This window comes from Leguminivora glycinivorella, chromosome 24, assembly GCF_023078275.1.
Source record: "Leguminivora glycinivorella isolate SPB_JAAS2020 chromosome 24, LegGlyc_1.1, whole genome shotgun sequence".
In the NCBI taxonomy this organism is placed as follows: Eukaryota; Metazoa; Arthropoda; class Insecta; order Lepidoptera; family Tortricidae; genus Leguminivora; species Leguminivora glycinivorella.
Window position 1 is genome coordinate 5,307,828 of NC_062994.1, and position 27,373 is coordinate 5,335,200.

Below are 27,373 nucleotides of genomic sequence, written 5' to 3' on the forward strand. Positions count from 1 at the left end.
TAGTGCTGAATAGTGTATTAAGTATATGTACTTAAATAGGTATGAACTGTGAAATAAAGTCAGTCTTTACGCAATACTCAAGGTGTTTAATTGTCGTCGTACTTCCCGCCCCACATGGCGACCCTGCCACGTGCGGTGTCGGGTTCGGATGTCGGAAGTGCAATCGCGCACTTTATGTGAATGAATAAACTACCTTTTATTACCTGTTTGACGCGTACTGGAATAAACGTGCAAATAAAAACTAAGTAATATGTGCAACTCAAGAGTGGAAAAAGATGCTGTTTTTATCACTCAAAATTCAGCCGGAAGAGGAAATAATGACGCTACTGCGACTGAAATGAAGAATCACCTGTCGATCATTAGCATTTTGATGATTGTGATGTGTACTTTGATGTTCATTGGAGGTTTATATATCATCTACAAGCTGTATAAACGTTGCCACGAATCATGGGCTGCTAACTGGATCGTGCAATACAACCTGCGTAGATCTTTTCGCAACGAACGACGAGAACTAGAGGATAATCACTGCCGCGGATGCTCTGCTGCTCGCGCCGGTACTAGCAAGGACTAATCTCCAGCTACTCGTGAAGTGATGTGATATAAGTGCATTTAGTGTTGATTTATCGGTTCATACCTTTGTTCCCCGCCACCGCTGAGCTCGAAGTGGATAGAAAGACTTACGTACGTCGTCCTAACATAATTAAATAACATTATGACCAGGTACAATAAGGAGTTAATTGTGAGTACGTTTTTTTTTTTTGTTTGTTTTTGTATTAAGTAGGTAAATAAAACTACCATAGTAATAACATAATTTAGTTTGTCATGACAAGTAAATTAATTCAAATCAGCTCAGAATTATCGAATATAAAAGAAAAATTGTCAAAACTTAGTTATGATAGAAGGAAATCAGAACTATTCAAAGTAAAGCTAGATGAAGCAACTGTAATTTATAAGCAATATTTTACGGTCATTAAGGAGATACATGACCAAATTGAAAATAGTCTTTTAGAAAGTCAAAGTTTAGTCGATATTCAAGGAGAGTGTGATAAAATAAAAGCATTATATAAGTGGATTGAGGATTTTTGTAACAAAACATACACAAGTTCAGATAAAAACTCCACAATGGAAGACTTTAACTTGAAAATTGCTTTGTCTTTGATACCAATTATGACGGAGGATGAGGCTGTGATAGAGCAGCTTATTAATTCTATCGAATATTACGACTCGGTGCTTAAGTCCGATTCTAAGCAGCAATTGATTAATTTCGTTCTTAAAAACCGCATTACTAAATTAGCCAAACTTAAATTAAGCGAAACATATAGCTCAGTCCAAAGTATGATTACAGATATGAAGACTCATTTATTGACTAAAAAATCCGCTTTCGCTATCCAAAATCAAATACAGTTGTTAAGACAAGGAGAGAACTCAATCGACGATTATGGTAAGCAGTTGTCCGAGCTGTTTGTTAATTTGACGATAGCGCAGTCAGAAGGCAACTCCACTACATTTAATGTATTAAAGAAAGTCAATGAAAAACAAGTCGTAACATGTGTATAGTCATTTATAACAGCCTGCCCGATCACTTAAAATTAGAAGATAATAATTTATTTAAAACTAGATTATCGAAATGGTTACTAGACAATTGTTTTTATAGCGTTAAGGAATATTTGACTCGTGAAGCTTAATTGTAATTGTTAATAATTCAGATTTACTACTTTTAATTTATTATTTATTGCAAACCTTTGACATTTAAAATCATTTTAGTTTATTTAGAAATTTAGAACTTGCAGGACACCTAATTAATTTGTAATTTGTTTATTCAATGTGCATGAGATAAATTATTTAATATTAAAATGTTAAAAATTTGCACGCCTGCATGCAGGTTGAATATGCATGGAAAACTTAGCCATAAGACCTACCTTGTTACCATATTCAAGCAAATAAAGATATTTCATTTCATTTCATAAAAAGGTTTGCGGATGGTCTGCGCAATCGGCGAATTAGTACCATTATTGCAGCACGCGATTATGAATATCTTAAGGACGCGGTACAAGGAGCGAAAATGAAGAGACGGCGGCGGCTATAACAACCTCTAATGGTGAAATGCTGGCATTCAATCAATATAATAATAATTTCAGCAGAGGATATGTACGTGGTCGCGGTCGCGGTTTTATCACATACAACAATTTTGCGAAATCTACGTTAAATAAACTTCAATTTCAATTGTTTGTGTCAAATTTCAATGTTGACCGTAATACATTTCACCAACAAACACCAATCGGACGTTGACGTTGGTACGCAATTCACGTCCGTGAATCTCAATCTCAACACCTATTACAGATAGTGAAATCAAAGTGTTTTTGTGATTTTTAATCTGAATGTGACGTCACACTAGGGAGGGAGGATGTAGTTTAGTGTGACAAGGGGGGAGGGAGGGATCCAAAAATCACGAAATTGGTGTGACGTAATTAATGGATGAGCCCTTTTCTTGTCAACAGCGACACGCCGAAGACCAAAGGCCGTCGCGTGAACTTCTTCAACGCCATAACGTCGCTCGCGCGGCGCAAGCGCCGCCTCCAGACGCACACTTACCTGAAGCACTTGGCTGCGCTCACCACCTGCACCTACCGGGACTCGTGCCGGTGTCTAGAGTGCCAGGTAGGTAATCTAAAAAAAATTTTTTTATTCTAATATTTTTTGAAAAAAAATAAAAATAATTCCTAACTTTTTTTTAAAAAAGAGACTTTTCATATTTGAATATTACAATTTTCGTTATTTTATAGTAATTTAGAAAGAAAAAACACAGAAAAGTAGCATAATTTCGAAAAAAACTACTTGTTACCAAGTAAAATGAGTGATTTTTCAATGATTTCCGTCTTTTACAATTTTCAAAATTAGCCAAATACAAGGTGTATAGATTCACACAAAGCTAAATTGACAGCGATTATAGTTCAGTCTGTGCAAGTGGCAAACGTGACAGATGTTACAAAGGTCGTCTTCGTCTCGTAAATTTCTTCAACGCCATATATATATGCATACATATTTTTGGCATTTTGGCTGTATACATAGCTCTGACGCTGATTGTAACATGGTAAACTTCTTCAACGCCATAACGTCGCTCGCGCGGCGCAAGCGCCGCCTCCAGACGCACACTTACCTGAAGCACTTGGCCGCGCTCACCACCTGCACCTACCGGGACTCGTGCCGCTGTTTAGTGTCAGGTAATTAAAAAAAAAAATCTAACATTTTTGAAAAAAATAAACCTATTTTTTTTTAAAAGTGCCTTTTTATTTGAATATTACTATTTTATCTACAATTTTCGTTATTTTAGGGTAATTTAGAAAGAATAAACACAAAAAAGTCGAATAATTTCGAAAACTATTTAGAGACTACTTACCTACCGGGACTCCTGCCGGTGTCTAGAGTGTCAGGTACGCTATCTCTGTCCCTCTCTGTCTGTCCCACTCTAACACGTACAGACACACACTTACCTGAAACACTTGGCCGCGCTCACCACCTGCACCTACCGGGACTCCTGCCGCTGTCTAGAGTGCCAGGTAATTAAAAAAAAAAATTCTAACATTTTTGAAAAAAAAAATAAAAAAATAATCCTATTTTTTTTTTTTTAAAGTGAATATTACTATTTTATCTACAATTTTCGTTATTTTAGGGTAATTTAGAAAGAATAAACACAAAAAAGTCGAATAATTTCGAAAAACTATTTAGAGACTACTTACCTACCGGGACTCCTGCCGGTGTCTAGAGTGTCAGGTACGCTATCTCTGTCCCACTCTAACACGTACAGACACAAATTTACCTGAAACACTTGGTCGCGCTCACCACCTGCACCTACCGGGACTCCTGCCGGTGTCTAGAGTGTCAGGTACGCTATCTCTGTCCCTCTCTGTCTGTCCCACTCTAACACGTACAGACGCACACTTACCTGAAACACTTGGCCGCGCTCACCACCTGCACCTACCGGGACTCCTGCCGCTGTCTAGAGTGCCAGGTAATTAAAAAAATGTTTTTTTATTGTTATTTAAAAAAAAATTAAGTGGCTTTTCATATTTGAATATGCCTATTTTTAACCCCCGACGTAAAAACGACGGTGTGTTATAAGTTTGACGTGTCTGTCTGTGTGTGTGTGTCTGTCTGTGGCATCGTAGCTCCCGAACGGATAAACCGATTTCGATTTCGTTTTTTTTTGTTTGAAAGCTGAGTTAGTCGGAAGTGTTCTTTAGCCATGTTTCATAAAAATCGGTCCACAGTGTCGCGGTCGGGTTTTTTTTTTCAAAATTTTAATTTTGTGGTTGGGTTATGAAGTTAAGTATTTTCATAGGTAGCTTGTATCTACAATAATTACAGTTTTCGTTATTTTAGGGTACCTAATCTAGAAAGAGAACAAACACAAAAAAGTCGATTAATTTCGATAAAAACGATTTAGTGACTAGGTACTTACCTACCGCGACCCCTGCCGGTGCCTAGAGTGTGAGTGTGTATGTGTATCAAGCGCTGATCCAGCTTCGTCCCCAGGGGGGGGGTGTCACGTGGTAAAGGCCCAGGCCCCAGGGGGGGGTCACGTGGTCTATTTGTATGGCCAACCTAGGCTCCAGGGGGGGGTCATGACCCCCATGACCCCCCCCCCCTGGATCCGCGCATGGTGTGTGCCTATCTATAAAAAAAACATACAGACAAATTGAGGATCCTTGAGATATAAGGAGTAGGACTAGGAGCCGTCACCGTCACCTACATAAAGTCACATAGAGCCAGTTGCATCAACCACATTTGACAGACATCATCGTCACGCAGCAGACGTCTATGGAGCTTCCCATGCATACAATAAAATTTAACGAACGCTTTAACGATTACAGACGGTTCGATGCAACCGGCCCTAAGTATAAATAATTATGATGTAACAGTTAGATAAGCTGTTATGATAGACAGCGGCTAGACACGTGCCTTGCGTGTTAAGGGGCTGACAACACCCAACTGCGCAAAATTGATGTTACTTGCGCAGTTTTTTAAGACAAACTATTTGTTTTAGTAAGGCAAGTAAATTATATGTTATTATTCATTATATTTCAACGAACATAGCCGTACTCGATACACGATTTAACGAAATCGGCTCGATAGAAAAAAATTGCAAAGATTGGTCTCGAGTTCGTCATTTAACGGTTCTATGTCGTTCAATTATTCACTTAGTTGTCTTTAATTAAAATTACAATAGCAAAAATATACATATCTAAAACACTAACGAAACATATTGCACAAATAATGCATCTTTCTATTTTATTTTAATATTTATCCGTACTTTTCGTACCTAGCCGCCCTGTTTTAGTGACATCGCGCTCTCACTTACTCCCATGCGAATAGACAGTGTACGCTAGCGTCAAGGCCATTGGGTATTGTCAGCGTCTTAACTGATAAGATATATCGTCAACCTTTAAAAAAACTTGTATCTTCGTCTATCAATGAAAAGAAAATTGTAGTAAGTATGTATGGAATGCATATAGACTTACTGCGTTTTAACTTTGAGAAGCAGTGTGAGATACGAGATTTTTACAAAGTAGTGACGATATATGTAATAACAAGACGTGTGACGTTCCGCAGTAAGGAATGAAAAAAATAAAATTTGTTCCAACTTTGTGCCTTGAAACCTTTGCAACGCTCTAGATTCTACTTTCCAAATTAACCACTCGAAAATGTGTAGAACAGTAATAGAAAACAACGAAATTGGGTCGCTTTGTCTGCAAAAAAAATGTTTTTTTTTAATTGTTCTAAGGCGGTTAATTATACCAAAGACATGTAACTCCGTATAGACAGCTATTACATTCTAAGAAAAAAAACGTACCTCAGAACCATATAGAAAAAGGTACGGTGGCCTAGATGGCGTTACACCTTTGGGGGACGCTCGGCTAGATGGCGCTATTATTAATATATTACATTTTAACACATATCAAGCTAAGAATATGGTCCAAATTGTCAAATTTGATGTTTAAAAGTTTTAAGCTTGTGTCGAGAGATGGCGGTCTATGCATTGTAATTAAATTACACATTTTACTTTGACAGTAGGTAACTCTATAATACTCGATCCTCTTTGATTATACTGAAAATAAGTCGAGAACTTAAATGTATGTCCGCCTGGTACGTATTCATGCTCAATTGCACAACCTTATTAAGGATGTGATTCCTGTACCTTGTCACATAATAACATCTAGTTTGAAATGTCATGAGTCAAATAAATAAAACCGACAAGGTACAGAAATCACTTATTTATGCCGTTGACTGTACCTACACAGGCCATAAAGTCTTGCATACATATTTGTGTCACTTTAGCTGTATTCATAATCTTTGTTGTTACATTTGCTACTATACACATAGGTACCTATATGGACCTTCAGGCACGCGACGATACATAATATCGACATGCACACATTTGCATGTGCAATATGCAACTCGTGCATCACGGTAGGTCCCCGCGGGTTATCATACGGCCTTCACCACGTGTTTGTACCTATGGTAAACATACATACATTACATATATTGATTTAGACTAACACGATTTGCACTCATAATTTTAGAACAAAACGGGACTTAATCGCGTAAACACTTACATTTATTTCGAGCTCCATAGTCCCAAAATTCTATCAACGGAACGTCTGTTCTACAGCAGAAAAGTACGTGAAGCGATTGAAATTAGGAAGCATCGAAATTTCAACCAAAATGAGGGACAGGGAATTTCTTCTTCGTGGAATCCAGTGATTAGCAAATGTAAGCGTGAAAAAACACCGAGGGACACACCGGCTGATGTCGTGAGTGTTGTGTGTAGGCAAAGTGACAACCCTAGCGCAAAAGTGAATAATCAAGAACAAGTGCGGGTAGTTCGAGAAACTCGCGCGGCTAGAAGATGTTGATGCAATTCCTCGCCAGTCTACCCGTGACCACGAACATAATGTGATGTTCGAAACGTCGGGCCTAATATAAATGTAAGTGTTTACGCGATTAAGTCCCGTTTTGTTCTAAAATTATACATACATTACATTATACCTCTGCCACACTATGCTCCTCTAGCTGCCGTGAATATGGAGAGTGGCTACTTTTTGTCTCTTTCTAACGTAACGCGAGCGAAGCCACGGGCAAAATCTACGTTTCCAATGTATAATATTACTGGAAATTTTCATATGTACCTACAGAGTAGAGATGGGCCGAATATTCGGTATTCGGCATATTCGGCAAGTTTATCAATGTTCGTATTCGGCCGAATAGTTCGGTTATATTGCCGAATATTTACCGAATAAATAAAGTAAATAAATAGCGTAAGTTTTTTCCTAATTCATCGGATAATGACATCCTATTTCAGTATTCTGAGAAACCACCAAAGGGAATTAAAAATGCGTTACAATATAAGTACCTACCCACAACAATTCATTAATTATGTTGAAAATTAAAATAACACGCGTACCTTAAGATACAAAACCAAAATTTTCTTATGCAGTAAATTATAGGAATATTAAGAGCCTTAGTAGTCTTAGTACCTATGGTTCTTCAACAGGACGTGCTCCAATTCAAGTAAGAAGAATAACTGTAGTTACTATAGATCAAAATAATACCCATTACTTACCAATAATTGAAAAGTTTTTAACTCTAAGCCAGGATTTAAAATATGGCGGAACCGAATATTCGGCCGAATGTTCGGTTCGGTAACAGCTGAACCGAATGTTCGGCCGAATATTCGTATTCGACAAAGTCCGTATTCGGCCCATCCTCTACTACAGAGTTACTCGTACAATCGATCGTATCTAAGTGCAAATGAATCATGTCCACGCAACATGCACCCGATGCGCCCGGGTTATCTCTCGGCCTTCAGATTAGCACGTGTCCCAAGGCCTGGCCAAGCCACAGAACAGTGCAACGGGGTACCTAAGTGGTGGGCAAATTTTACGCCAAAAATGCATTCTTACTACAAAGTACAATGTTGGCCACATGGAGAATAGAGGTAAGGAGGACAATCTGTAGAAGTAGAACAGTCACAAAAATGACCAGCTGAGGCCTATTAATTGCAGTTACAAATCTCTCCGGTAGGAGCGCATGTCTCGCTCAATACTCGTGGCGACGTGACATGACATTAGACGTTCTTTACTCTAGACTGATTTCGTCGGACTAAGCAAGTCAAGACGTAGTCCCGTGGTAGTGCGCTGGCTTCGTATGCGGATGTCCTCAGGTTCGATCCTGACAGCGATTTTTTTGTTTTTTGATTTTTTTGTATTTTAATTTTCTCAGTACTTACTAAACAAAATATTTTTGGATATTAAAAAAATAAAATAATTGAGGAAAAAATATCTGTAGAAAAAAATAAAAAAGATCTCATCAGGATTTGAACCCGGGACCTCTTGCTCCGTAGGCGGGGTCACTACCGAGAAGTCTAAGAGATTGTCAAATCCTTATGCACCTGCGATTGCAGCGCCACCTATCTTTTCTTTAATATGTGCATTCTTTAATATCTCTATTCTTCATGGTTGGCCATATCAACCACTGTATTGTAAATCGCCCGTTAGAAGACTACCCGTCCTTTTCTACTTAACTGTAAGTACACATTAGATAAAGTATAGTGATACTAGTTTATCTCGTAGAATACTGTTGTCGAGTCTATCGTATGTTTGGCCTGCTGACCGAGTTGCAGTATTGAAAATATGTGGAATATTCTACTATTGGCCCATGCAGTGACCTGTTTTTGGAACAGATAAATTAGGAGTATCTTCACTCCGCCGATATGCGGAATTTTAAATGATTTGTGTAGGTCATGGGTGCAGCGAAGTTAAAGGTTTGCATAGATGACGTTATCATAGCTTGACCACAGTATAATAAAGAGTACTATCGTACAGTATGGCCACTCCCGCTCCCCGCTGAAAGTGCCGCCTACCCCCTCTCGGTTACCTCACAGTTACCGCCTGTCAAAAACGCGAACAGTCGACCTGTCATATCTCACTCATACAAGCATGGTACGCGTTCACTTACACGAGCTTAGACTGTGTCCTAGGAACGCGCCTTTTTCATATATTTGATCGCCAGTGACCGAGGTGTGGCTTGACCCTGTCTCGAGTCTAAGGGCTGGCTGGAATCCAGGATAACAAATAAGACAAAAAAAACACATTTGACATTATTCCAGTGATTGTAAAAGGAATAGCTATGCTGGCGCCATCTGCAAAGCGTAGACACTGCACTTTTTTGTTTTTATTATATACCACGTGGTGGCAAACAAGCATAAGGCCCATTTGATAAGCTGTCACCATTGACTATGGACGCTTGCAACTCTAGGGGTGTTACTTGCGCGTTGCTTTTAGACATCTGTAAACTCCTAACTGTATAATATAATCCAGAGAGAAATTAAAATGAGGAGTTTATTTCAATAGACAGTCTTCCCCAGTTGGGCTCTGCTCGAATCTAGAGCAGGGCCCAACTGGGGAAGTAGGTACCTCCGCCTTACAGAAGACCGCAGCCAAATAGCACTAGACCCTACTCATATTGTTGTGTTCCTGCCGGTGAGTAAGGCTGCCAGAGCTCAACGAGGGTGCGGTGTGCTGGCGACGGAAGGACTTACGGAACTAATTTGTTCCGTCTATTGTCCTTTGAGTCGTCGGCAACCCGAACCCTCCTTGGAACTTGTACACTCCTTCTTGCTGTGTACTTATACTTAACACAGCAAAAGGGAATGTACAAGTTTCTAATGGGACGGCAACGCGCATGTGACATTCTTTGAGTTGCAGGCGTCCATAGGGTACGGTGACCGCTTTCTATCAGGCGGACCGTATACTTGTTTGCCACCGACGTAGTATAAAAAAAAACCGGCCAAGAGCGTGTCGGGCCACGCTCAGTGTAGGGTTCCGTAGTTTTTCGTATATTTCTCAAAAACTACTGAACCTATCAAGTTCAAAACAATTTTCCTAGAAAGTCTTTATAAAGTTCTACTTTTGTGATTTTTTTCATATTTTTTAAACATATGGTTCAAAAGTTAGAGGGGGGGGGACGCACTTTTTTTACCTTTAGGAGCGATTATTTCCGAAAATATTAATATTATCAAAAAACGATCTTAGTAAACCCTTATTCATTTTTAAATACCTATCCAACAATATATCACATGTTGGGGTTGGAATGAAAAAAAAAATATCAGCCCCCACTTTACATGTAGGGGGGTACCCTAATAAAACATTTTTTTCATTTTTTATTTTTGCACTTTGTTGGCGTGATTGATATACATATTGGTACCAAATTTCAGCATTCTAGTGCTAACGGTTACTGAGATTATCCGCGGACGGACGGACGGACGGACGGACGGACGGACAGACAGACAGACAGACATGGCGAAACTATAAGGGTTCCTAGTTGACTACAGAACCCTAAAAAAGACGAAATTAATACAATTTAAATATATGTTATTGAACCATAGAATGCCGTTCGCTAGTTTGCAGGTGGTACAGCGACATCTAACGAAAAATGTGGACATCAAAAAATACTTATACATTTTACGAAAACAAGTCATTGCCCAGTTTGCGGGGGTAACAGTGACATCTAGCGAACGACAGCGAACAACTCTATCGTTGAGTTTCCTAAACATATCCTAAGTACATTGGGTTTCTCAACAATAAATAAATAAATAAAATTCACTTTTTCTTTTGACTGAAAACACCGTGTTGATAACCTCTCTCTCCCTCCCTTTCTTCCCTTGGCTTCTGGCTGGCTTCCTAAACTTTGACGAGCCATAACATAATATTAAAAATGTAGGGGCTAAGTTTTGATTCCCATAGAAAAATTGAATTACGCGCCATTTCCAGTGCCAAGTTTCGATTGATCGTCATAGTTGACAGACGTCAAAAATACAACGTTACCTCTTTAGTTTTCTAACAGATGGCGTTAGTTATACAAAATAGTAAACGATGTTTTCTTACTCCTTAGAGTCCTAACAGATGGCGTTAGTAGTACAATATTGAACACAAAACTGAGATTTGATTTTTTTTTAAATGACAATAAAATAATATTTTTTTACAGATATGAAATCTAGATATGAATATAAATTACTATGTTTAAGCACAACTTCATAGGCGTGATAGTTTTTTCAAAAAATGTACCACAAGGTTCGGAACTTTGTCGACTATAGGAGGGCTTCGCTACCGCTCGCCCTGATAAGTAGGATACTGAAATCTTCTTCCTTCGTTGAGCCATCACAGCTAACTTTAACTTACAAACGGTCTTAAGCACCTACACTTCTGAAGGCGCTTAAGTCATTTTTGCTAATAAAAAAAAACCACAACGTTCTATGAACATTGGTCAAGTGCGAGTCGGTTTTCAACTTTTCCATACAAAGAACTCATGAGCGCCTGAACGACTATGATGGCAAAGTTAACGTTTCGAAATTTCAAGACTTTACGTATATATCTCGGAAACGATAAGAGATAGAGCAAAATGGACTTCAGATTTGGGCTTTCGGTGGCACAAATTCTATGTTTTCGTCAACAGACACCTTTTTTTGGACCGATTTGAATAAAATTTTGCTCAGTCAATTTATAAACGGTCTTAAGCGCCTCCTTTTTAGTAGGAACTTAAGTCATTTTGTACAAATGAAAAAAAAATTGAACAAGTTCTAAAAAGAAAAAGACAGAAATGAATTTCTTTATACCTGTCCAACTCGATTACACAATTTTAAGACGTTTAGTAACTACTTGCAGCGGCAGTGAGTGAAATTCGTAATCTGAGTTTTTTCTCTTAAGTCCGAATTACGCTTGACTGTAGATTTCTAATAGGTTTTCCTGTAATCTACATGGAGAGGGCTATCTCGTGTATTTTTTTGAAAATTTTACGCTAAGTAGTTTCGGAGATAAGGGGGGGGGGAATGGTCATTTTTTGCTTATTTTCTTAAATTATTTCTAAATTACCAAAACAAAAAATATAAAAAAAATATATTTCAGATGCTGATAAAATGCTCTTTCATTTGATATGTAACACAATATAGTTTTAATAACTTTGATTTTTAATTTTCAATTTTACCCCCAAAAGTGACCCCTGTGATTAAATTTCATTTAATTAAATTACATGTCCGTCTTTGGGCCACAGGTTTACATACGTGTGCCAAATTTCAAGTAAATCGGTCCAGTAGTTTCGGAGAAATCGGCTGTGACAGAGGGACAGACAGACACGCGAGTGATCCTATAAGGGTTCCGTTTTTCCTCTTTGAGGTACGGAACCCTAAAAATGGAGTAAGTAGTCATACTGAGGCATAAAATTAAATCCAATATGTTTGTAATAGTTTTAATATTTACTGTAGATATAAATTTAACGAATAACTAACTTAACATATGAGATAATAGAACAACATACAATCACAGGCCATCTCCCTTGAATTGGAAAGCTTGGCCAGAAATATATGAACTACGCGCCATGTTGCGGAATTTCATGACAACTTTTTCCTGCATACTATACTGAACTGTCACTGCATACATCAGATAACAGCGCCCTCTTGACAATAGTCTTTTATTTCTGGCCAGGTTTTATGGTCTAATACAAATAAACACAACAATGTCACTAAATGTATGTCAATGTCAATTTACTACATGTCAACCTTACTTGGAAGTCCAATTTTTAAATCTACAAATAATTTGAAACAAGGATGATTGAATTTTATAGTCACCATCATCAAAATATACAATATACATGTATTTTATGCACAGCACGCTGTAAAATTTTTTGCGCTAAGATCTGAAATAAATTAAAAAAAAAATGTGTGTACATTCGAGTCCATAAATATGTGTACATTTCTTCACCTTAACTTGTTGCAATAAGATAAACTAGTTGACTACGGAACCCTAAAAATGTACACATATTTATGAACTCGACTGTACCTATATTCTTGATAATATTTTTGGATTTTATGAGCAATGTTATTATTATATCTGATGATGATGACTTTTATATGTCAAAACAAGGGCAATACAAAAAAAATGGTCAAATACATTGAAAGTCAAATAAAAAAAAATGGTCAAAAGATTATACTTACACAAAAAAGCCAAATTACATTTAAAAAAAAATCGAATATTAATCAATAAGTGGTTTACGTCATTAAATAGGTTATAATTAAAAATATAAAAGTGAGTTAATATTTTAATCTACACCTAACATTTGAGGAGGCTAGTAATGCCTTGTGAACTTTCCATAATTAATTATGCCTTTATTTAAAGCTTTGAACATATTTTATCGCTAAATATACAGCACCATTTAAAATGTTAATTTACAAAATTGCATGTCAATATGTTTATTTTCAAGTCCAATAACTGAAATGTTAGTTTGGCGAAATGTACAAAATAAAATATAAATGTTAAATCATTCGACAAATTTGTCTATGTCGTACTCATTGTCGGCACTAGTATCAGCTTCGTCGGTAACTTCATGTAGTTTCTTACGTTCTTCTAAGCGAACACATTTCGGGCACTTCTGTCCTTTACGGAGCCAGCACACTCGGTGTAACATGGTGTTACATTTATTACACATTATAGCCCCGCTGTCAAATGGATAGAGAATCTCATTATTACTACAAATTTCACATAAATATCCTTTTCCTGAGCACAAATCACAGCTAGTTATATGTGTACGACAAACCTCTGTCAACTCTGTTAATTGTGTCTCTAAGGTGCCATCATTAATCGCTTGCAAATGTGCCATACTGTACTTTTTATTTATATCTCCTAACTGCATAAATAACGGTGAAAGAAGAGCGGAACCTTCTGAGCAGGCACATAAGTAGCGCCTCATCCACTCAAGGTCTTTCCGCATCTTGTGCACCCATTCCAGTTCCGCTATAAAGTTAAATAGCTTCGGGTTTATGCTTTCTATGTCTATGTAAGGTAGATTCCATGCTAGGTTTAACATCTGGAAGGCGAGACGTGACACATAATGCTTCTCCCAGTCCCAATTGTGTACAACTCTAGCCGGTATTGCAGATTGATCGTTCCAATGGCAAGTAGCACAGAAGTACAATCCGGTGTAATCACATAGCCTTGGCTCGTTCCATGCATCTTTAAAGGTCAGCGCTGTTGCACATTCTGCACATTTATAGTCTTGAGTGGCTAAACCTTTCTCCGGACAGATATCCATTTCAAACTGCCCCTTGTCGGTCATAACAACATGTGCACACACTCTACAAATGTAGTCGACACATTTGTAATGGCTTAAATAGCCACAGTCGCTGCAAATGTATGAGCTTTGGACAATGCTCCATATTACACCACTACAGTGATCGCAGTACTGTTTCCTGTTCTGAGGTGTTATTTGTTGTTTAAAATGATGTCCTTTTATACACACGCCTAATCTAGGTTGTCCATCGGTGTCCTTGATGTCTTCTAAACGCAATCGGAGCTCGACTAGGTATCTAACCAGCCATTTACGCTCGTCGGAACACTGTTGGCTGTTCAGAATGAGTTCCTTGCATTGTTTAATCGCCTTTTCGACTTCTTCCTTCGTAGCTGTGCTGTGGATTTTTAGTTTTTTGATCGCTATCGTTTTAGGTACTTGATTTAAGGAATCGTAGCTGTCATCAGCGGATACACAGCCCGAAGTCGACGAGGATGATTTGGAATAAGCGTCCGCCGTTCGTGGGCTGCAGCAAATTAAACTGTTTTGATATTTGGGCGAATCGAATGCTGCAGCCATTGTTACACTTTAATCACATTAACTAGAACTTTTAACCGTTTCTGTGGCACACTTAGAGTCTGGTGGGGCGTTCGCCTAGTTTTACAACACTACGTAACGCTACGCAGTCCATTCATGTGTCTGCAATCGTATTTCCCTTTGTTTTGACCAATTGAAAATATTTTCCTGGTGTCGTCATTTTTTACTACGCATGAAACTGTTTATACTATTTTCTGTACGTTACACGATATGATCTATTATTAAACATCTTTACTGCTATTGGAATAAGATAGAAATTTAGACGCAAAGTGTTTTTTAGTAATTTAGACGAAAAGGGGCGTCATTGTATGATTTGACGTAACATGACAGATTAATTTGGCGTTATGTTGGCGAGACTGCCTAGACTAGTCAATACGTTCCGTTTCACCAAACTCTATTTGTTAGTCAAAGTTGAAACGGAAAAATCCTTCAATAGAAAATTAATATGCTACTTCAAAAAATAATATTTTATGAATGAAAAGTACGTTAGTATGTAAAATATAGAAAAAAAAAATTTTTCATTTCTTAATTACATCATGACTTTGGGTACTTGTACTAATAATAATTATGTATTCTGTGCTTTAGGTTAGTTTGTGAGTTGTAGCGGAACGTTTTTGTGCCAACATAACGCAATAATGAACAGCGCAAATTGCTGCCTCGTTTGAAAACATGTTTGAAGAATAGGTATACACAATTTAAATTAAATTATTCATGTATTCTGTTTTCATTACGTCCATGTTTACATAAATCGAGCTAAATATGTTATTAGGTCAAGAAGGAATACAAACATGTTGATTGCTAAGTAAATATTATTGTATAGTCATGCAATTTCATTGAAATCTAGATACCGTCAAATTTGGCAACTTTACCTACTGCGGTAACTTTACCAGATGATATTCCTTAATAGCAGATTAATCGATATTATTTATATGAGCTATAATAACCAGATGGTTTTACTTATTATTAATTATTCCTAGTATTTATTGTATCTCCATAGAGATCTAAAAATGTATATTTAGTACATAGCTTTGAGATTTAATAAAACTAATAAAAGTAATACCATATGACAAAGTTACCACAGGAGGTAAAATTGCCATATTTAACGTTAGCTTTTATGTCTTCTGTTCTCTTTTTACCTAAAAATAATATTTTTCTCAAACATGCAATGAAATATTGTCTTTACGTTCCTTAAAATGGGCTGGGAAGTATCGCTTTTTGGGCGCAACAACTCGAGAGGACTGTAAAGGGATTTCATATTATTTTTTAGGCCTAGGCCTGCAAAGTAACTTTTTTTTATAAAATATTGTCCTTTAGAGCATTTTTATTTTATTTCATTGTATGTTTGAGAAAAGCACTATACATGCCTCGGCGTGAAAACGGATTCCCGGCCTCGTATCCCTATCCGGCCTCGCTCGCACGCTCGCTCGGCCGTATATACCCATTATTACCCACTTGGCCGGAAATCCTCATTTTCCCGGCCTCTGATGTAATGTACTATTTTTCATGTAATGTACTTGATGTAATGTACTGTTTTATTATTTACTTTCCAGAGCCGCTATTTTGAATGTGACGAAGACGAAGAATCCTCGGAAGATGATGAGTATGAGTACTACGCCGCTCTCTACGCGAGCCAGGTCAACAAGTGTCAACATGACGATGATGACGAGGTACGGATATTTGACATTATCAGTCAATAAACACTCCCATTTTTAACACGCTTTTATTAGGTCGTCGTGTATGTAACTAACTATGTAATGGAATCTGCGGAGGCTAATTTAACCATCTTCCAAGGATCGTAGCGTAATGAAAATTGGCAGCTATATGTAGTTCCGATGACAATACAATAATATGGTACTGTTGAGCTGATCTGATGATGGAGTCGGGAGATATGAACTGGAACTACATGATGGAACATCGTATCATAGCCGTTTTTGGGTTTCTTAGAAAAGTCTTGTTATGAACTTAGACTACAATTAGGTTTCAAGGTCTGAGGATGAAGCCGAAAGATATGAACTGGAACTACATGATGGAACATCGTATCATAGCTGTTTTTGGGCTTCTTAGAAAAGTCTTGTAATGAACTTTGACTACGATAAGGTTTCAAGGTCTGATGATGGAGCCGGAAGATATGAACTGGAACTACATGATGGAACATCGTATCATAGCTGTTTTTGGGTTTCATAGAAAAGTCTTGTTATGAACTTTGACTACAATTAGGTTTCAAGGTCTGCTGATGGAGCCGGAAGATATGAACTGGAACTACATGATGGAACATCGTATCATAGCTGTTTTTGGGCTTCTTAGGAAAGTCTTGTAATGAACTTTGACTACAATTAGGTTTCAAGGTCTGATGATGGAGCCGGAAGATATGAGCTGGAACTACATGATGGAACATCGTATCATAGCTGTTTTTAGGCTTCTTAGAAAAGTCTTGTAATGAACTTTGACTACGATAAGGTTTCAAGGTCTGATGATGGAGCCGGAGGATATGAACTGGAACTACATGATGGAACATCGTATCATAGCTGTTTTTGGGCTTCTTAGAAAAGTCTTGTAATGAACTTTGACTACGATAAGGTTTCAAGGTCTGATGATGGAGCCAGAAGATATGAACTGGAACTACATGATGGAACATAAAGCTTAAAGCCCCCCGCATAAAAGAAAGATTAACGTAGTATTTAAAATAAGTTGAGTAAGCGTTTTCTTGTGACCTTTCAGAGCAAACAAAGGGGGGCTCGGGGGGGAAGCCCCCCGCATAAAACAAAGAATAACGTAGTATTTAAAATAAGTTGGGTTAGCGTTTTCTTGTGACCTTCCAGAGCAATCAAAGGGGGGCTCGGGGGGCGAAGCCCCCGCATAAATAAAGATCAACGTTGTATTTAAAATAAGTTGGGTTAAGGTTTTCTTGTGATCCTTAAGAGTAACGAAAAGGGGGGCTCGGGGGGCGAAGCTCCCCGCATGAAAGAAAGATCAACTTAGTATGTAAAATACGTTGGGTTAGCGTTTTCTTGTGACCTTTAAGAGCAAACAAAAGGGGCTCGGGGGCGAAGCCCCGCATGAAAGAAAGATCAACGTAGTATTTAAGATAAGTTGGGTTAGCGTTTTCTTGTGACCTTTAAGAGCAAACAAAGGGGGGCTCGGGGGCGAAGCCCCCGCATAAAAGAAAGATAAACGTTGTATTTAAAATAAGTTGGGTTAAGGTTTTCTTGTGATCCTTAAGAGTAAAGAAAAGGGGGCTCGGGGGCGAAGCCCCCGCATGAAAGAAAGGTCAACGTTGTATGTAGAATAAGTTGGGTTAGCGTTTTCTTGTGACCTTTAAGAGCAAACAAAGGGGGGCTCGGGGGGCGAAGCCCCCCGCATGAAAGACAGATCAACGTAGTATTTAAGATAAATTGGGTTAGGGTTTTCTTGTGACCCTTAAGAGTAACGAAAACCCCGCATAAAAGAAAGATTAACGTAGTATTTAAAATAAGTTGGGTTAGCGTTTTCTTATGACCTTTCAGAGCAAATAAAGGGGGCTCGGGGGCGAAGCCCCCGCATAAAAGAAAGATCAACGTAGTATTTAAGATAAGTTGGGTTAGCGTTTTCTTGTGACCTTTCAGAGCAAACAAAGGGGGGCTCGGGGGGCGAAGCCCCCCGCATGAAAGAAATATCAACGTAGTATTGAAGATAAGTTGGGTTAGCGTTTTCTTGTGACCTTTCAGAGGAAACAAAGGGGGGCTCGGGGGGCGAAGCCCCCCGCATGAAAGAAAGATCAACGTAGTATTTAAGATAAGTTGGGTAAGCGTTTTCTTGTGACCTTCAAGGGCAAACAAAGGGGGGCTCGGGGGGCGAAGCCCCCCGCATAAAAGAAAGATAAACGTTGTATTTAAAATAAGTTGGGTTAAGGTTTTCTTGTGATCCTTAAGAGTAAAGAAAAGGGGGCTCGGGGGCGAAGCCCCCCGCATGAAAGAAAGGTCAACGTAGTATTTAGAATAAGTTGGGTTAGCGTTTTCTTGTGACCATTAAGAGCAAACAAAGGGGGCTCGGGGGCGAAGCCCCCGCATGAAAGGAAGATCAACGTAGTATTTAAGATAAGTTGGGTTAGCGTTTTCTTGTGACCTTTAAGAGCAAACAAGGGGGCTCGGGGGCGAAGCCCCCGCATAAAAGAAAGATAAACGTTGTATTTAAAATAAGTTGGGTTAAGGTTTTCTTGTGATCCTTAAGAGTAAAGAAAAGGGGGGCTCGGGGGGCGAAGCCCCCCGCATGGAAGAAAGATCAACGTAGTATTTAGAATAAGTTGGGTTAGCGTTTTCTTGTGACCTTTAAGAGTAAACAAGGGGGGCTCGGGGGGCGAAGCCCCCCGCATAAAAGAAAGATCAACGTAGTATTTAAAATAAGTTTGGTTAGGGTTTTCTTGTGACCCTTAAGATAAACGAAAACCCCCGCATAAAAGAAAGATTAACGTAGTATTTAAAATAAGTTGGGTTAGCGTTTTCTTATGACCTTTCAGAGCAAATAAAGGGGGGCTCGGGGGGCAAAGCCCCCCGCATAAAAGAAAGATCAACGTAGTATTTAAGATAAGTTGGGTTAGCGTTTTCTTGTGACCTTTCAGAGCAAACAAAGGGGGCTCGGGGGCGAAGCCCCCGCATGAAAGAAATATCAACGTAGTACTGAAGATAAGTTGGGTTAGCGTTTTCTTGTGACCTTTCAGAGCAAACAAAGGGGGGCTTTTTAAAATAAGTTGGGTTAAGATTTTCTTGTGATCCTTAAGAGTAAAGAAAAGGGGCTCGGGGCGAAGCCCCCCGCATGAAAGAAAGATCAACGTAGTATTTAAGACAAGTTGGGTTAGCGTTTTCTTGTGACCTTTAAGAGCACACAAAGGGGGGCGAAGCCCCCCGCATGAAAGAAAGATCAACGTAGTATTTAAGATAAGTTGGGTTAGCGTTTTCTTGTGACCTTTAAGAGCAAACAAGATGGGCTCGGGGGGCGAAGCCCCCCGCATAAAAGAAAGATAAATGTTGTATTTAAAATAAGTTGGGTTAAGGTTTTCTTGTGTTCCTTAAAAGTAAAGAAAAGGGGGGCTCGGGGGGCGAAGCCCCCCGCATAAATAAAGATCAACGTTGTATTTAAAATAAGTTGGGTTAAGGTTTTCTTGTGATCCTTAAGAGTAACGAAAAGGGGGGCTCGGGGGGCGAAGCCCCCCGCATGAAAGAAAGATCAACTTAGTATGTAAAATACGTTGGGTTAGCGTTTTCTTGTGACCTTTAAGAGCAAACAAAAGGGGGCTCGGGGGGCGAAGCCCCCCGCATGAAAGAAAGATCAACGTAGTATTTAAGATAAGTTGGGTTAGCGTTTTCTTGTGACCTTTAAGAGCAAACAAAGGGGGGCTCGGGGGGCGAAGCCCCCCGCATAAAAGAAAGATAAACGTTGTATTTAAAATAAGTTGGGTTAAGGTTTTCTTGTGATCCTTAAGAGTAAAGAAAAGGGGGGCTCGGGGGGCGAAGCCCCCCGCATGAAAGAAAGGTCAACGTTGTATGTAGAATAAGTTGGGTTAGCGTTTTCTTGTGACCTTTAAGAGCAAACAAAGGGGGGCTCGGGGGGCGAAGCCACCCGCATGAAAGACAGATCAACGTAGTATTTAAGATAAATTGGGTTAGGGTTTTCTTGTGACCCTTAAGAGTAACGAAAACCCCCGCATAAAAGAAAGATTAACGTAGTATTTAAAATAAGTTGGGTTAGCGTTTTCTTATGACCTTTCAGAGCAAATAAAGGGGGGCTCGGGGGGCGAAGCCCCCCGCATAAAAGAAAGATCAACGTAGTATTTAAGATAAGTTGGGTTAGCGTTTTCTTGTGACCTTTCAGAGCAAACAAAGGGTGGCTCGGGGGGCGAAGCCCCCCGCATGAAAGAAATATCAACGTAGTATTGAAGATAAGTTGGGTTAGCGTTTTCTTGTGACCTTTCAGAGCAAACAAAGGGGGCTCGGGGGCGAAGCCCCCGCATGAAAGAAAGATCAACGTAGTATTTAAGATAAGTTGGGTAAGCGTTTTCTTGTGACCTTTAAGGGCAAACAAAGGGGGGCTCGGGGGGCGAAGCCCCCCGCATAAAAGAAAGATAAACGTTGTATTTAAAATAAGTTGGGTTAAGGTTTTCTTGTGATCCTTAAGAGTAAAGAAAAGGGGGCTCGGGGCGAAGCCCCCGCATGAAAGAAAGGTCAACGTAGTATTTAGAATAAGTTGGGTTAGCGTTTTCTTGTGACCATTAAGAGCAAACAAAGGGGGGCTCGGGGGGCGAAGCCCCCCGCATGAAAGGAAGATCAACGTAGTATTTAAGATAAGTTGGGTTAGCGTTTTCTTGTGACCTTTAAGAGCAAACAGGGGGGCTCGGGGGCGAAGCCCCCGCATAAAAGAAAGATAAACGTTGTATTTAAAATAAGTTGGGTTAAGGTTTTCTTGTGATCCTTAAGAGTAAAGAAAAGGGGGGCTCGGGGGGCGAAGCCCCCCGCATGGAAGAAAGATCAACGTAGTATTTAGAATAAGTTGGGTTAGCGTTTTTTTGTGACCTTTAAGAGCAAACAAGGGGGCTCGGGGGCGAAGCCCCCGCATAAAAGAAAGATCAACGTAGTATTTAAAATAAGTTTGGTTAGGGTTTTCTTGTGACCCTTAAGAGTAACGAAAACCCCCGCATAAAAGAAAGATTAACGTAGTATTTAAAATAAGTTGGGTTAGCGTTTTCTTATGACCTTTCAGAGCAAATAAAGGGGGGCTCGGGGGGCAAAGCCCCCCGCATAAAAGAAAGATCAACGTAGTATTTAAGATAAGTTGGGTTAGCGTTTTCTTGTGACCTTTCAGAGCAAACAAAGGGGGGCTCGGGGGGCGAAGCCCCCCGCATGAAAAAAATATCAACGTAGTACTGAAGATAAGTTGGGTTAGCGTTTTCTTGTGACCTTTCAGAGCAAACAAAGGGGGGCTTTTTAAAATAAGTTGGGTTAAGATTTTCTTGTGATCCTTAAGAGTAAAGAAAAGGGGGGCTCGGGGGCGAAGCCCCCCGCATGAAAGAAAGATCAACGTAGTATTTAAGACAAGTTGGGTTAGCGTTTTCTTGTGACCTTTAAGAGCACACAAAGGGGGGCGAAGCCCCCCGCATGAAAGAAAGATCAACGTAGTATTTAAGATAAGTTGGGTTAGCGTTTTCTTGTGACCTTTAAGAGCAAACAAGCTCGGGGGGCGAAGCCCCCGCATAAAAGAAAGATAAATGTTGTATTTAAAATAAGTTGGGTTAAGGTTTTCTTGTGTTCCTTAAAAGTAAAGAAAAGGGGGCTCGGGGGCGAAGCCCCCCGCATGAAAGAAAGATCAACGTAGTATTTAGAATAAGTTGGGTTAGCGTTTTCTTGTGACCTTTAAGAGCAAACAAAGGGGGGCTCGGGGGGCGAAGCCCCCCGCATAAAAGAAAGATAAACGTTGTATTTAAAATAAGTTGGGTTAAGGTTTTCTTGTGATCCTTAAGAGTAAAGAAAAGGGGGGCTCGGGGGCGAAGCTCCCGCATGAAAGAAAGATCAACGTAGTATTTAGAATAAGTTGGGTTAGCGTTTTCTTGTGACCTTTAAGAGCAAACAAAGGGGGCTCGGGGGCGAAGCCCCCCGCATAAAAGAAAGATAAACGTTGTATTTAAAATAAGTTGGGTTAAGATTTTCTTGTGATCCTTACGAGTAAAGAAAAGGGGGGCTCGGGGGCGAAGCCCCCCGCATGAAAGAAAGATCAACGTAGTATTTAAGATAAGTTGGGTTAGCGTTTTCTTGTGACCTTTAAGAGCACACAAAGGGGGGCGAAGCCCCTGCATAAAAGAAAGATCAACGTAGTATTTAAAATAAGTTTGGTTAGGGTTTTCTTGTGACCCTTAAGAGTAACGAAAAGGGGGCTCGGGGGCGAAGCCCCCCGCATAAAAGAAAGATTAACGTAGTATTTAAAATAAGTTGGGTTAGCGTTTTCTTGTGACCTTTCAGAGCAAACAAAGGGGGTTCGGGGGGCGAAGCCCCCGGCATAAAAGAAAGATGAACGTTGTATTTAAAATAAGTTGGGTAATGGTTTTCCTGTGACCCTTAAGAGCAAATAAAGGGGGCTCGGCAAAAAAGAAATACTTAAATTTTGTTTGAATTAGTTGAAATGTGACAATATTTTCTAATCGAGTCAAACAAAATCCCACTAGCTGAGAGCTTCAAAACAATGTATGGCGAAAGTATGTCTCTCTAATGTCTTCAAAAAGTCGGCGATGGCACATATCTATATTGTCTATCTTTTACGGATAACTTACTAGGTATAAACATTTTTATGATAATACCGTAATAAGAAGGTAGACTCTACTTATTATTAAGTAGCAATTAGCAATAAGTACACGTTAAGCCACAAATGACATGTAAAATCCGCCTACTTGAAATAAATTTATGTATAAATGTTAAAAGTATTTGATTATTAATGACTAAAAAGTATAAAATAAATTAATAGTTTAAAAAACTATAAAACACGCTTTTATAAATGCACGTAAAAGCCAAAAATAAATTATGGATCGTTCAAGTTGTCTCTATTTGTGAGCTGAAGTTTAAAAACTATGTGCTTTTAATTATAATATTTGATTGTAAAAGCGTGGGGCGCTGGAACAGGAAAGACTTTCTTGTAAACAAATACTAATCCGAACTTCCTAGCGAATGAAGTTGCATAAGAACATAACGTTTACATATGCCGCCTAAGGGTTACCAAAGAGAACCAAAGATATCTCGTCCACGAACAAGAACTCTGCATCCTGTCACTGTAGACACTTTCCCCTTTTGTACTTTGATTACCGGGAAAAAGCGGCGTTCTAAGTGTCGGTGACTGTCGACTCTCCTCGCTACTAGCGCATATTTTGTCTGAGTTCGACAAACTGGTACCTACTTTGAACACTGACTTTTAATTGATTTGACTGTTTAATGTAGAACCTACTAGTAATGCTGCAACTCCAGTTAGCGCGTCAATCTGTGTAACCTCCTTCCCGTAACATAGCATAATTTGATTTATCAGCAAGTTATACAAAAAGTCTTTCCTGTTCCAGCGCCCCACGCTTTTACAATCAAATATTATAATTAAAAGCACATAGTTTTTAAACTTCAGCTCACAAATAGAGACAACTTGAACGATCCATAATTTATTTTTGGCTTTTACGTGCATTTATAAAAGCGTGTTTTATAGTTTTTTAAACTATTAATTTATTTTAGATAAATACATGGTGACTGGTAATTCGATCTATTCCTTCAAAGGGGTTATTCTATAGGTTATTTGCAATGTTTTTGACCCAGTCAACCGGGGGTCGAAAATCAGTAGTTTTTGAGTTATGCGACTTTTTAGTTTTTTTTTCGAAAAAGTTCTACCTCTCGGCCTATGAATTCAAATTTAAAAAAAGTAAGGGCAATAGGATAGTAATTTTTTTATTGTGTGGCCCATAAATACAGGATTATTTTTAAAATTAAAAATCATGTAAAAAAAGTGTAGAATACTCTTTATTGGTACACCTCAGCAAAAGATACAGTGGAAACAGACTGCAGAGAACAGGCGGTCTTATCGCTAAAGAGCGATCACTACCAGACAACCTTTGGGTAGCGGAAATAAAAAAAAAAACAATCAAAAAGAGTCTGTCTGTCTGTGACATCGTAGCTTTTGAACGGATGAACCGATTTAGATTTCATATTTTTGTTTGAAAGCTGAATTAGTCGGGAGTGTTCTCAGCCATGTTTCATGAAAATCAGTCCACTAATGTCAAGGGGTTTTTAAAAAAAAAATTTACTACGTCGGTGGCAAACAAGCATACGGACCGCCTAATGGAAAGCGATCACCGTAACCTATATACGGCTGCAACTGCAAGTGTCACATGCGCGTTGCCAACCCATTAGAAACTTGTACAGTCCCTTTTGCTATGTTAAGTACACAGCAAAAAGGAGTGTACAAGTTCCAAGGAGGGTAATTTTTAGAGATGGGCCGAATACGGACTTTGCCGAATACGAATATTCGGCCGAACATTCGGTTCAGCTGTTACCGAACCGAAAATTCGGCCGAATATTGAGCCATTTTTAAATCCTGAATAGAGTAAAAACGTTTCAATGGTTGGTAATGGGTACACATTTATACAGAGTGGGGCCTGTAACCAAGGTGAAGAATTGAACTGTAGGCTATTCTCCTTATACTGATCAACATTTGTTCGGCGACTTTTAAAAATAACTTGTATTTTGATTTTTATTACCCTTGAAAGTTTTTTCTAAGAGGTAATGTATTGCGAATTCTGTTAAGTCTAAAGTGTGACAGACAACGTCAATGACAACAATAATGGCGTACATTGAAGCTAATATTTATTTTGTATGAAAAATTAAAAATTTAAAGACTTCATAATTTTTAAAAGTCACTGAACAAATGTTGATCAGTATAAGGAGAATAGCCTACAGTTCAATTCTTCACCTTGGTTACAGGCCCCACTCTGTATTACTGAGGCTATAAGAAAATTTTGGTTTTTGTTTCTTAAGATACATTATCATTATTTTACCTTTTTTGCAAAATTATTGTATTTTATATTTTAACGCATTTTTAACTTCCTTAGAATGCTGAAATAGGATGTCATTATCCGATGAATTACGAAACAACTAACGCTATTTATTTACTTTGTTCATTCGGCAAATATTCGGCGTTGTAACCGAACTATTCGGCCGAATACGAACATTGTAAAATTTGCCGAATAACGAATATTTTCCGAATATTCGGCCCATCTCTAGCTAATTTTGTATATTTCAGGTTTTCATCGACACAGCGCCCGGCGACACCGCGTCCACGGACATGCTTCTCGACGCGGACGAGCCGAAGGAGAAGTCAGTCTCTTCGGACACCGTGTCCGACAACACGGAGCCGGAGCCCGACCCGCATCTCGAGATGGAGGTAAACCTGCTAAAGCACAGTATAATAAAAAGTACTATCGTACAGTAGGCAGGCAAAATAAATGAATTGAAATTGAAAGTATGGCCACTCCCGCTCCCCGCTGAAAGTGCCGCCCACCCCCTCTCGGTTACCTCACAGTTACCGCCTGTCAAAAACGCGAACAGTCGACCTGTCATATTTCACTCATACAAGCATGGTACGCGTTCACCTACACGAGCTTAGACTGTGTGCTAGGAACGCGCCTCTTTCATATATTTGATCGCCAGTGTCCGAGATATGATTATTAAGGAGGCGCTGTTATTCTGATGTATGCGGTGACAGTTCAATATTGTATGAAAAAAAATCGTTCTAATGATATTCCGCAACATGCCGCGTAGTTATATATTTCTGGTCACGCTTCAGCAGAAAAAATATACATAGAAATCACAACCTTTATCGTGCCTCTAAGGTCTCATGAGTTCGTGGCATGCCGTTTGGTTGAGCTAATGTACCTAGCAAAGGCGGATCCCGTGGTCAATTTGTATGGCCAACCTAGGGTCCAGGAGAGGGGGGGGGGGGGTCATGACCCGCTTTGATCCGCGCATGGTACTAGCACTGCGAGAACAACTTAAACATACGACTTTAACTATTTATAATGTATTAAATTATTATTTTGGTTTCAGGTGGCAGCTGGCACTCCGATAGTTCTGAACTATCTGCTCACCCATCCTTTCCATTGCTGTATCCAGTAGGACAGAAAAACGCGCTTTTGACCCGGAACACAAGCTTGTCATGTAGGGTAATCGCGCGGTTTCGGCTTCGATCAGTCAAGTGTAAAAATATGGGTGTACACATCTTACTCAAAAATATGTCCTATAGCATCTTAGTCCGGTGTAATAAGAGCGTTAGTACCATATTTATGAGACGATTATTTCGATACGTATTTTTGCACTTGATTGACCGAGCCGGCGCAGATGTGGACAGTAAGGACATTTTCATCTGAAATCAGTCACTGATATCACTAGCGAGTAAGGTCGTTCTCTCGGCGACTAACTTTTTTTTAAGGACATTCTTACACAGATTGAACGAGGCCCACGGTAAGCTCAAGAAGGCTTGTGTTGTAGGTACTCAGACAATGATATATATGATATATAAATACTTGTATTGAAAACATCCATGACTCAGGAACAAATATCTGAGCTCATCACACAAATAGATGCCCTTACCGGGATTCGAACCCGGGACCGCGGCGCAGCAAGCAGGGTTACTACCGACTGCGCCAGACCGGTCGTCACGGACCGGTCAGTCGTCCGGACTATAAGTGCGTTTTCACATTATCCGATCCGATATCGGATGTCGAACCAATATCCCATACATTACAGGCGCCATCTTGGATTTTTTCTATTGAAATCCTTCCGACATCCGATATCGGATCGGATAATGTGAAAACGGTCTTACCATCTTGCGCTATCATCGCGTTTCTTTTTTTAAGGCTGCTTTAAAAAAAAACATCAAAAGAATGTAAAATTGATAGTTTTAGTCGGTGAAATACTACACTTTCCGTTATCCAACAGATTTATTTAATTCAAGTTCCAGTTAGAGCATCTTATTGTCTTGATTTTTATAAGACTGGATTTATGAAAACTAACTCACTAAATTAATTATGAATTTTTCTCTAATGCACGTTTAGAAAAACGCACGTATAGAGCTGAATCAGTCGATCTTATTTGTAAAATTTGGACAATTTTGAATA

The 27,373-nt window shown here is 39.1% G+C and overlaps 2 protein-coding genes across 2 annotated transcripts in view; one reads left to right on the forward strand and one right to left on the reverse strand.

Moving 5' to 3' along the window:
• The window catches only part of LOC125238974, a 32,753-nt gene extending 5,967 nt beyond the window's left edge, over window positions 1–26,786 (forward strand). Inside the window, exons 4-7 of the mRNA XM_048146475.1 lie at window positions 2,499–2,658; window positions 16,263–16,379; window positions 25,501–25,641; window positions 26,304–26,786. Of these exons, the coding sequence (XP_048002432.1) occupies window positions 2,499–2,658; window positions 16,263–16,379; window positions 25,501–25,641; window positions 26,304–26,372 (487 nt within the window). The 3' untranslated portion in view covers window positions 26,373–26,786. The remainder of the gene's footprint in view (window positions 1–2,498; window positions 2,659–16,262; window positions 16,380–25,500; window positions 25,642–26,303) is intronic.
• LOC125238795 (differentially expressed in FDCP 8 homolog) lies at window positions 12,913–14,982 on the reverse strand. The gene has a single exon (XM_048146239.1). It carries the CDS (start codon window positions 14,692–14,694, stop codon window positions 13,369–13,371), a length of 1,326 nt encoding a protein of 441 aa, XP_048002196.1. The 5' UTR covers window positions 14,695–14,982; the 3' UTR covers window positions 12,913–13,368.
• Window positions 26,787–27,373: the final 587 nt, after the last annotated feature.

Excerpts from the sequence above, each read along its gene's own strand:
- LOC125238795 (XM_048146239.1), bottom strand. The coding sequence starts at position 14,694 with ATGGCTGCAGCATTCGATTCGCCCAAATATCAAAACAGTTTAATTTGC.